The 11,338-nt window shown below is 45.4% G+C and overlaps 1 protein-coding gene across 1 annotated transcript in view; it reads right to left on the bottom strand.

Moving 5' to 3' along the window:
* LOC309565945 (stabilizer of axonemal microtubules 4-like) overlaps positions 1-11,338 on the bottom strand; it is a 94,786-nt gene that overhangs the window by 48,855 nt on the left and 34,593 nt on the right. Inside the window, exon 6 of the mRNA XM_082270974.1 lies at positions 722-857. Coding sequence (XP_082127100.1) covers positions 722-857 — 136 coding nt within the window. The remainder of the gene's footprint in view (positions 1-721; positions 858-11,338) is intronic.

The raw sequence follows: 11,338 nt of genomic DNA, 5'->3' as shown, positions 1-11,338 counted from the left end.
TCGGTTTGATCCAATAAAACGTACACTATGATACCAAAAGTATTGGGACACCTGCCTTTACACTCACATGAACTTTAATGACATCGCAGTCTTAGTCTGTAGAGTTCAATATTGAGTTGGCCCCCCATTTAACATTCATAACAGCTTCAACTCTTCTGGGAAGGCGGTCTACAAGGTTTAGGAGTGTGTCTATGGGAATGTTTGACCATTCTTCCAGAAGTGCATTGGTGAGGTCAGGCACTGATGTTGGACAAGAAGGACTGGTTCCCAGTTTCCACTACAATTCATCCCAAAGGTGTTATATCGGGTTGAGGTCAGGACTCTCTGCAGGCCAGTCAATTTCCCCCACTCCACTCCAAACTTGCTCATCCAAGTCTTTATGGACCTTGCTTTGTGCCTTGCCCCCCCCACTGGTTCATCTAGTTTCAGTGTTTTGCTGCTGTCTGACTCCATCTGGTCTAGTTCTTGCATATGTGTATACAGCAGTCAGCAGACCCCAGTAATCAGTCTCCACCTGATGTTGGTTGCTGGGAGGGTATTGAAGTTCTCCCCCTACTGGTGCCTCATGCTCCAGTGTTTTGCTGCTGCCTGACACGGTTTGACATAAATCTGATCTTGTTCCCACATACATATATATCCTCATAAATATTGCTGTAGCTTGAAACATGGCTGTCTCCATTGCGGCTAAACAACATTTTACAGCATGAGATTGAAAGCTTACCCCATAGCTGGGTTATCTTTCCGGTCCAAGTTGGGTGAATAGTATACAGCCGGTCGGAAGTTTGATTGGTACCCTGTGCTGCGGTGGGTAAGAATCCCAGGATGATGGACACCACCTGGAACAAACTGTGGGCGACCTGCGTGAGACCAATTTGAGGTTACTGAAGGAGTTATGTCAACGTCAACAAGGAGACATGCATTGTATAGCTGTGATCTAGTTACATTCCTTTAGTAACCAACATATATGAGTTAAGAATGCCATAGATGGTGTGTTTTTTTTCCTGCATCCAGGGATTTCTCAATCCCCCCATCAACACAGTCAGTGTTGATGGGGGAATCTCTCCCACAGCGCTATTGTGTTTTGCAGGTGGGAAGCCTTCCTTGCTGGCAGAACAAAATACTGCTGGTGGATATAGGCCCCTTTCACATGGGCTTTCTGATCAGGTCCGCCTGTCAGTTTTTCAGACAGACCTGATCAGACAGTCCATGCACCCTATAGGGGCAGCGGATGTCAGCGGTGACATGTCCGATGACACTCGTTGCTAGCTGATCAGATCCTGTCCGGTAAATCCAGGCGGATGGAAACCCTATTTTCCATCCGTCTGGAAGATCGGATGAAATCGGAAAGGTGGTCCGTTTTAATCTGATCTCTCAAAGAAGAGAGCGGGGCTCTGACAGGTCCATCACTGCACAGTGAGCGGAGATGGACCTGTCATCCGCCTACTCAGTTGGGATCGGCAGATCGATCCCTGTTGAGCAAAACGGAGTCCACATAGTTACTTAGTTACATAGTTAGTGAGGTTGAAAAAAGACATCAGTCCATCCAGTTCAACCTATGATGTGTGTGTGTTTGCTGTTAACCGTACATTGTATACCCCTGTATGTTGTGGTCTTTAAGGTGCCCATCTAATAGTTTTTTTAAACTATCGATGCTCCCTGCTGATATGACTGTTTGAGGAAGAGAATTCTTCCGGGTGGAAAGCCTGTGTGAAAGGACCCTTAGCCACCTGCAGTAATCATGTGCAAAAAATATGACAGGCTGGGTGTATTGAAGTCGATTGATGGATCAATTTCAGTGTAACCAGTCTGTCCATAGATGGATCAGGATTCAATCCATCTATAGCTGGCTTTACACAAGTTCTGTATCTGGATAAATTCAGTTAAGGGTGGCCATACATCTGCTTAAAAAACAAGCAATGTTCTTGAGTTTACCTTTGCATATCGCAGCTGGGCCATTTTTCAACTAGTGCGAGTGATAAAGATAAATAAAGGGCACTTTCATCCCCTTCCTGCCCAGCCCAATTTTCATGCTCAGGATCATGCAACACTGTACCCACATGAAATTTTCAGCCCAGGGGGCAAGTGCAAACCAGAGGCCCATGGTGCAGCGACTTTGCCCCCCTCCCACTCTCCCTCTTCCTGGTTTCCTCCTGACCCCCATTCTAGGCTGAAGCTCCGCTCCAGGTACTCTCTACTCACCAGCCAAATCCGGGTTCCTAACCTGGCCAGCAGGGGGCGGTTGGGGGGAGCTGGGACAGCTCAGTTGGGGCTGGCCAGGGGAGGAGAGTCTCTAATGGGGCATGGAACCGGCCTCTGCTCAGACACAGTTTACACCATCCATGCTGGTGCTGGTGGTGGTGGGGGAGGCCTGCGCTCTGTCCTTGCCTTCAACCCATGCTCAATAGGTCAGGGGTGGGGACTTTTTACTTCTTTTCACCAGGAATCCTTTAGGCATGTCTTTGGCAGAAACGGTGCAGCCTTTTTATGGGGCATCAGAGTGGCCCAGGGGGCAATTGCCCCCCTGCCCCAGTCCTCCCCTGACTCTGTGTGCCTGTGGGGAGATTGAAAGATCTCTCACTGAGCAGCTATGCTTATAAGAGAAGTGTGTATGCATTTCTCCTTCACTTTGAAACTGCAGGCAAGGAGATAATGTGCTGGCGGGGCAGTGTGAGTGAGTGAGTGAGTGTGTGTATATGTATATACACACACACTATACACATTTGTGTTTGAGCTTTAGTGTGCACAACCTAATGCAATAGGCTGCACACACCTATTGGTACAGGTATATAGCGCTGTCAATTTGAGAAGTGCTTTACATACGTATTGTACTTTCACATCAGTCCCTGCCATCATGGAGCTTACAATCTAAGGTCCCTAACTAACATTCATACATACTAGGGCCAATTTACCTACCAGCATGACTTTGGGAGGAAACCAAGGTACCAGGAGGAATCCCAAGCAGGCACAGGGAAACTCCATGCAGGTAGTGCCGTAATTGGGATTCATACTGATAACTCTAGTGCTGCTAGCTGGAAGTGCTAACCACTAAGTCACTGTGCTACCAGGATGTCTGTAGTAAGTCACTTATTGAGGTGAAGTGTACCACTGCACCTCAAAAAGGGACATACTACATACCCACTTGCCAACCGCAATACACACACACACACACACACACACACACACTCACACACACTGCAGTTTGCAAGGATTATGGCTGAAGCTATCAACCATAACCCTGGCTCTCTTGAAAGCATTCCCCTCCGCCGCTTGCCGGTGTTTGTCAGGCTTACTGTTTCCATTGGCTCGCTTGAGAAATGGTGTGGCCGGCTGGTCACAGAGGTGATAAGAGATTAGATCATCTTTGATTGCCTCTATGGCCTTGGAGGACCAGAGCAAAGTCATGACGTCACTTCCTGTCCACTGTGGAAGTACATAATTTTATTTATTTTCTTCAAACAAAAGATTTTTTTTTTTTTATCTTTTGCTTTTATAAAAGGTAAAGGAGATTTGGGGTCTTTTTGACCCTGGGTCTCTCAATAAAGAGGATCTGTCATCCTTATTTCTATTACAAGGGATGTTTACATTCCTTGTAAATAGGAATAAAAGTGAGTAAAAAAATAAAATGAAAAAAGGGACAGTGTAAAAAAAAAAAAAAAAAGTAAAGTGCCCCCATCCCTCTGTGCTCGCACGCAGAAGCAAATGCATATGTAAGTCGCGCACATATATGTAAACAGTGTTCCAACCACACATGTGAGGTATCACTACATACGTTAGAGCAAAGAACAAAAAATCTAGCACTAGACCTCCTTTGTAACTCTAAATAGGTAACCTGTAAAGGTGTTTAAAGCATCGCCTATAGAGATCTTTAAGTACTATAGCTTGTCACTATTCCACGAGCGTTTCAAAAACTGCTGCGCAAACACAGTGTGACGTAAAAAAATGGCAACGATCCCAATTTTATTCCCTAAAGTCTCTGCAAAAAAAAAAATAAGTATAATGTTTGGAGGTTATAAGTAATTTTCTAGCAAAAATACGGAAAATTGTTATCAAATGTTTACCATAATTTTCCTTTACTGGCCTGTCCTCACGTCAGCACACAATGGGTTAACACCTCCCCTGGAGCCCACAGGACTACTTCTTCCTAGCTAAATAAAAGAAAGCCCCTTCCCCACTGAAGTGTTTGATAACCTAGCCTGTGACAGGCCACTAGGGAGGGAGTCCTGTGCTGATCTGAGGATAGGCCAGGAAAGGAAATTTACGGTAAGTATTTGATAACAATTTTCCATATTCCTGGCCCTACCTCACATCAGCACACAATGGGATATTACTAGCTGAATAAATGTGTGGGAGAAAACACATGAAAAGAAACACTGACAATCAAAGAAAAGCTGCCAAAGACAAAAATTATTTATATGTCTCGTCCCAAACTTTGCAGAACTTGCTGACTGCACGCCTAGCTTGCAAAGTCAAATGAAGGGCTAGCCATCTCTCATATCATTCACTGAAATCCTGGCATAACTTCCAGTCTAATGAGTTTGCCCGTTCCTGAGCAGAAAGGCCTACTTCCTGCATGACAATCTAATCACCCTGGTAAACCAATAGAAGAGGAACCTGACGGCGAAATGAAAAGATAGTCCACTTTCCTCACGTCTTTGACCTTTCCATGTACATGGTTAGCAACTTGTGTAAGGACCTGAAGTCTTCCTGCTGTACTACTCAGTGACTCCATGTGAATGTTTGGAGGGACTGCCCCCAGGTTTTCCTGGAAACTGGATACAACTTTGGAGATGGACGTAGCATCACTATTTCTGGTAAAAAAACAAGAAAGTGCTGCAATCTCCAACATCCTTCTGTCTGAAGCAACAGCTGTCTGAGGAACTAGTTTTACCACTAGGAACCGCCAGTGCTGTATTCTGGCCTAGGCCAACAAGGCCCAGGCCTAGGGCGGCACTTTGCAGGGGGGCAGCAAAAAATATTTAATTATTTGTATAATGACTATGGGCTTCCTATTTAATATACAAAAAAGTGAAATAATCCTATAATTACAATCAGTGGCAGAAAACACAATCCAAATATCTTAAAAGAGTAATCTTACTAATCCCGTGACATAAGGCTGTACTAATGGGCACTGATAAGGCTGCACTGGTGGCCACTGATGGGGCTGCACTGGTGACCACAGATGAGGCCACACTGATATGCTGCACTGATGGGCAGTAAACAGGTGGCACTGATAAGGCTGCACTAATGAGGCTGAACTTATGGGAACTGATGAAGCTACACTGGTGGGCACTGATAGACTGTGGTTATGGTCTATGGTAGGGGTCTTCAAACTATGGCCCTCCAGTTGTTCAGGAACTACAATTCCCATCATGCCTAGTCATGTCTGTGAATGTCAAAGTTTTACAATGCCTCATGGGATGTGTAGTTCCACAACAGCTGGAGGGCCGTAGTTTGAGGAACCCTGGTCTATGGTTTACAGGTGACAGGGTGGGTCATAATCAGGAAGGGGTGTGGCCTTTACAGGAAGGGGTGGGTCATATTTAAATTAGGGGGTGCACAAGTTTAGTCAGGCCTAGGGCAGCATGAAACCTAAATACACCACTGGGAACCGCAATGAAAATGAAGCTATTGAAGCAAAGGATGCATGTACTAGTGCTTTCAGAGCCAAGCCTAAGTCCCATAAAGGTTACAAGGATTTCCTTGGTGGTCGTACATGGATTATGGCCTGCATGAAGCATTTGTTCAATGGCTCTTCCACCCATCTGCAGCTTGAAAAAAGATAAAGTCAGTGATCTGTACTTTAATGGAGTTGTATGCCAGACCATCTTCAAGCTCCGATTGTAAAAATGTCCAGGATTTTGGCTAGAGCTGGGGACACAGGAGAGAAAACTTTGCTGAGCAAACAGAACAAACTTACTTCATATCCCCTTACATGTAGCGTTCATGGTCTTGTGGTCTTTACCAAGGTCTGAATCACCTCGGATGAGAACCCTCCCTATACCTCTAGTCCGACCGATTCCATAGCAAGGCTTTTAAGAGTCTCACTGGATTGGGGTGCTGTCATTGACGATGGCATAAAAGATCTTGTTTAATCAGAAACAGGATTGGTGGGGTGGATGACATCTGGGGGAGCAATGACAACTAAGGCCTCCTCGGTAGGTGGAAAGCATCTGTATGGTATAAACATGTGCTGTCCAAATCTTTAGAACAATCTTCATAATCAAGGACACTGGAGGAAGACAAACACCACGGAAAAAACCCATGGCATTGTGAACGCATCTTCTGTCACTTCACCTTTGTACCTTGTTACAAATACCGGAAGCAGTGTGTTCAGTGGACTCTCTATGAGAACTATCACTGGAATGCCCCATAGAGCCATTACTAGTTGAGGTACGTATTATTGGAAAATAATTTGCCTAACTGATCCCTTAGTGGATCCTGCTTTCCCAGTAAGTAGACTGCCGTTAACAGCCTGTAAGTGGCTCTCCACCCAGCAAAAAGTTTATGTTACGAAAAAGAACAGGAAAAGACAGAAACTTTGTGCCCCCTTGGTGGGCAATGTATGCTAGTGCTGTCTTGTTGTCAATCATCAACTTCACTCGGGCTCCTAAGAGGAAGATCCTGAAAGGCTTGCAATGCTAGAAAAACTGCCTTACATTTAAGACAGTCAGAGCATCTGCATTCCATTAGGCTCCAATGGCCTTGCACTTGTCTCCTCAAACTGGCATCCGATGTCAGAATTACTCCATCTCCTGGGCTGAGAGGCACGCCACTAAAGAGGCACACTGGTGTCCAAAACTCCAGTTCTTGCTAATTTGTGCAGACACAAAGACCTTCTGATCTATAGGCAGCCCATCCCATTGGCTGAGGAAGGCAAATTGAAAAGCCCCCCATGTGCCACCTGGCCCAAGGCAGCACTGGAATGGCCGCTGTAAAATGTCCCAATGGGGACAATGCAATCCCCCGCTGATGTAAACGCTGTCTCCATGACTCTTCGTATGCAGATTTTCAATTTGCAAATTTTGCAGTTTTGGAAAACCACTTTGACTTATTCGGGCATGAAAAATTACTCCAAGATCCTTCATAGATTAAGAATGGGTTAACTGCTTTTTCGGTTTATTCACTAGTTGACTGAGCTTGAAAATGGATTTCTAGGACAAGGTTGTAATGCTTTGCCAGTTCCTGGCATACACCTGCAACAATCAAAACATCGTCCAAGTAGTGGTAGAGCCTTATCCCCAAAGACGAATTACTGCCACCAAAATGTTCAAAAAGTTTCTTCGTGCTGTGCCAATTCTAAAAATGGCAAACACCTGAACTGGAAGTCACAGCCGGTCACTGCAAACCTCAGATGTCTCTGGTGTTATGCACCGATTTGTACATGGAAGTACACGTCAGCCAGGTTGATAGACTCTAACCGGTCCTGATGCTGAACTATCACCATGACTGTTTGCGTGGACTCCATCTTGAACCTTTTGTTGTGTATGTACCCATTTGATTGCTTCAAACCCAGACAGTCTGGAAAGCTCCTGATGCCTTGGGTACTACAAAGAATGGGGAGAAACCCCCAGATTAGTTCTTTTGGTGGCAGCACCACTATGGACTTGTTGCAGTATAATTCTTATACATAATCTTGCAGTAATTATTTCTTCTTGAGATCTGTTGATCATGATTAAAAGGATTTGATGATTGTACTACCAGCTAACTGTCTTTGATGTTTGTCGCCCAAACCCTCCAAAAAGGAGGCTATCCTGGCTCCCATTTCAAGACACTGGAAGACATTGGTTGGGACCCCCTTCAAAAGACTTTCTAGATGTCTATCAGTCTTCTCTGGACATCGGGTCCGCCGGTCACACGCGCGGGGGCGGTCCGTGACCACGCGGGAGCGGGAGCGCGCCTCCGGCGGCGCGCGCTCGCTCCCTAGAACCTCACAAGCTAGTGACGTAGCCCTACGTCACTTTGCCTGTGAGGGGCTGACCGCCGACGTAGATAGTCGTGCAGCGGTCGGCAAGTGGTTAAGACCCATCTGTTTTCATCTACTTATTTCAGAAGCAGCAGTAGGTGAGGTCAGGCAGCCCTTCCAGAGGCAGACAGGAAACAGAATCTGAGACAAAAAACAGTCAGACTGTCTAACCCCCAGGAACACACAGCACAGCAGGGGAGTAAACGGCAACAAATCTTTACTGCACAAGAGAAATCTGGCAGGACTGCAGAGAGAGGAGAGAAACCAGTTCCTCTGCCAACTCTAGGACTGTTTAAGCTGCTGCTTGGTGACTGCCGGTCGCTACCCAGCGCCGCCCCGTCTCCCTGCCCTCTGTGACATCATCCACCGCCGCTCTCAGACCAAAGACAAAGCCAGGAGAGCAGTGCGCCACACTGCCGATACAAGACAGGTAGAACCCCCAATGGTGACATTGCAGAGCTTACTTATACCCAGAGATGTATAGTAACTAAGTAGAACTACTTCACTACTGTACTTAAAGCGGAGTTCCACCCATTTTTAATAGGTTGGAATACATAGATCTTTGTAATCCCCTTTAAAATGGCTTTTACCAATGGAAACTTTTTTTTTTTTTTTTTTGCTAGTAAATACCTTAATTTTGGCTTTATTCCCCCTCTCCTCACTTCCTGGTCCGATCGGCGATGACGTCATTCGGCGATCCGCAGTGTCTGCTGGGATGTATTCTACTTGCAGTAGCTGTATCTGTACTGAGCCGTGCCTGCCCCGCCTCCGCCCCGCCTCCTCTCATTGAATTGCATTGTATGAATGTATTAAGGCTGTTCTCTGCCCAGCCTCCGCGGGCACTGCGGATCGCCGAATGACGTCATCGCCGATCGGACCAGGAAGTGAGGAGAGGAGGAATAAAGCCAAAATTAAGGTATTTACTAGCAAAAAAAAAAAAAAAAAAGTTTCCATTGGTAAAAGCCATTTTAAAGGGGATTACAAAGATCTAAAGTTCCAAAAATGGGTGGAACTCCACTTTAAGTACCGAAAGGCGGTATCTGTACTTTCCTGGAGTAGAATTTTTTTCTCCTACTTCCACTTTTACTTCACTACATTTTTTTCGATGATTTCAATACTTCTACTCCGATATTTTTGTTTGTGCTGCATAGTTACTCGTTACAATTATAAAAATTACCACTACCAGAACAGTAGATGGCAGGTTTCATGAAGTTCAAAAAAATGTGTATAATGTCATGTGTACAGCCAAAGGAATTGTGATTGTCCTTTAGGTTAATCATTTGAAATAATAAAAAACAATATGATGTTCAAACTTTTGACTTCTTTCTTTAAAAACTACATAACACAGTACTGGTACTTTTACTTTCAGTACTTGAGTAGCAAAATTTTAAAAAAACTACTTGCAATACTTAAGTACAAAAAATGTTGAATACTTTAGTACTTCTACTCAAGTCACTTTTTGATAGAGCATTTCCACTTCTACTCAAGTCACTTTTTGATCGAGCACTTGTACTTTTACTCAAGTATGGGTTTCGAGTACTTTATACAAGTGTGCTTATACCAGGGGAGGACTGGGCCAGGGGGCAGGGGGGCGATTGCCCCCGGGCCGCTCTGATGCCCAGAAAAAAGGCTGCACTGCTTCTGCCACAGACATGCCTAAAGGATTCCTGGTGAAGAGAAGTGAAAAGTCCCTGCTGCTGATCTACTGAGTGCGGGTTGAAGACGGGGACAGATTGCAGGCCTCCCTCCCCCAACATGGTGTCTGAGCAAAGGCCAGTTTCATGCCCCACTGGAGACTCTTCTTCCTTGGCCAGCCCTAAGCTGCCCCCAACCACCCCCTGCTGGCCAGATCGGGAACTGGCATTCGGCCAGTGGGTAGAGAGTACCTGGAGCGAAGCTTCAGCATGGAATGGGGGTCAGGAGGAGGCTGGGAAGAGAAAGAGTGGGAGGGGGCCAAGTCCCTGCTCCATGGGCCTCTGGTTTGCACTTGCCCCCTGAGCTGAAAGTTGCAAGTCAGCCCCTGGCTTATACCACACCTATAGAATATTTCTGCTCTCTAATTTGCTCACCGCCCGGCAGAAAGGGCACCCAGTTTTTAGAAGGGTTTACCATCCAACATTCAGGGTCTTCCAACTCAATGAGAGGCTGAACATGGAGGTGTAGGTTCGGCGGGGGGGTATATACTTGCAGCAACCAAAGTACTTACTAACTGCAATCAACAGGTGTGGGGAGGGGCTGTCTTTTATTTAGCTAGGAAGAGGTGGTCCTGTGGGCTCCAGAGGGGGTTTTAACCCATTGTGTGCTGACGTGAGGTAGGGGCAGGAAATACTGATTTAAACGTGTAAACAAAAAATGCCAGAAAAGGCCTGGTCTTCGAGTGGATTCTGTATATGGTGCTAAGCAACCATTCTTATCATATCTAATCACATGTAACTAATAAGCCAGTGGATGATCAGCTGAAAGTCAGGTCCTCTCAAAATGAAATATATGAACACTGCTGTCTAGAGTACACAGACCAACCGGGAGCTGTTACAATGAAAAAAGTCAAGTGCCATGGACTCGCCTACTACTGGTATGCATTTTATCCTGCAAGCCAGGCGGCCCAAGAGACCCATCATTAGCCAGTTCCCACCTGGCCTATTGCGTAATGACGCCCACGGGAACCTCTCATTGATCTGGGTGGACGTCATATGATGTCCTTCCGGATCGCACCCCGTGCACTGCCACGCAGAGGCATGATCTGTCAATGGCTGCGTCCACCAGACACAGCTGATGACTGATCACTGTACCGGCCCGCTCCCGGGAACCATGTAACCGATGTAACCATTTACAGCAGGTCACATAACAGTTGTAAACAATGGACGGCTTCCTTTCAAGCCATCCATTGTATTCAATTGTGTTGCTAGCTGTGATTGGTCAGTGTGATCACATGGTATAGACTGGGCCAATCACAGTCCAGCTGTACCATGTGATGAGCTCTGGCCAATCACAGCTAATCACAACAAAAGAAACTGAATGAATCAATTGAATTCAGTAAAATGTTTGCAATGTAATGCACTGGTATATGCAAACATATTGTGTAAATAAAAAAAAAAATCCTGATCACTTCCCTAAAGTTGTACAATGTTACTATGGTAAGATTATATTGCTCTAGTCAAAGTGTTTGTTTTTTTTTTTGTTTTTTTTAGTACTGTCACCACAGTGCGCCTGATCGCTGCCACGCAGTGATTTTTTTATTTTTTTATTTCTTAATTTTTCAAAAATTTATGACAAAAAATTACAACTTCCAAAACCCCGCCATACCTTTTACTAAATACCCGGGACTGTCTACTTTCCAAAGAAGGGTAATTTGGGGGGTATTTGTACTGTCCTGGC

This window comes from Pelophylax lessonae (genome assembly GCF_965119305.1).
Source record: "Pelophylax lessonae genome assembly, chromosome: 10".
NCBI classification, from domain to species: Eukaryota; Metazoa; Chordata; class Amphibia; order Anura; family Ranidae; genus Pelophylax; species Pelophylax lessonae.
Note: the sequence above shows the minus strand (reverse complement) of the source record. Positions and strands in the feature narration are given on the sequence as shown.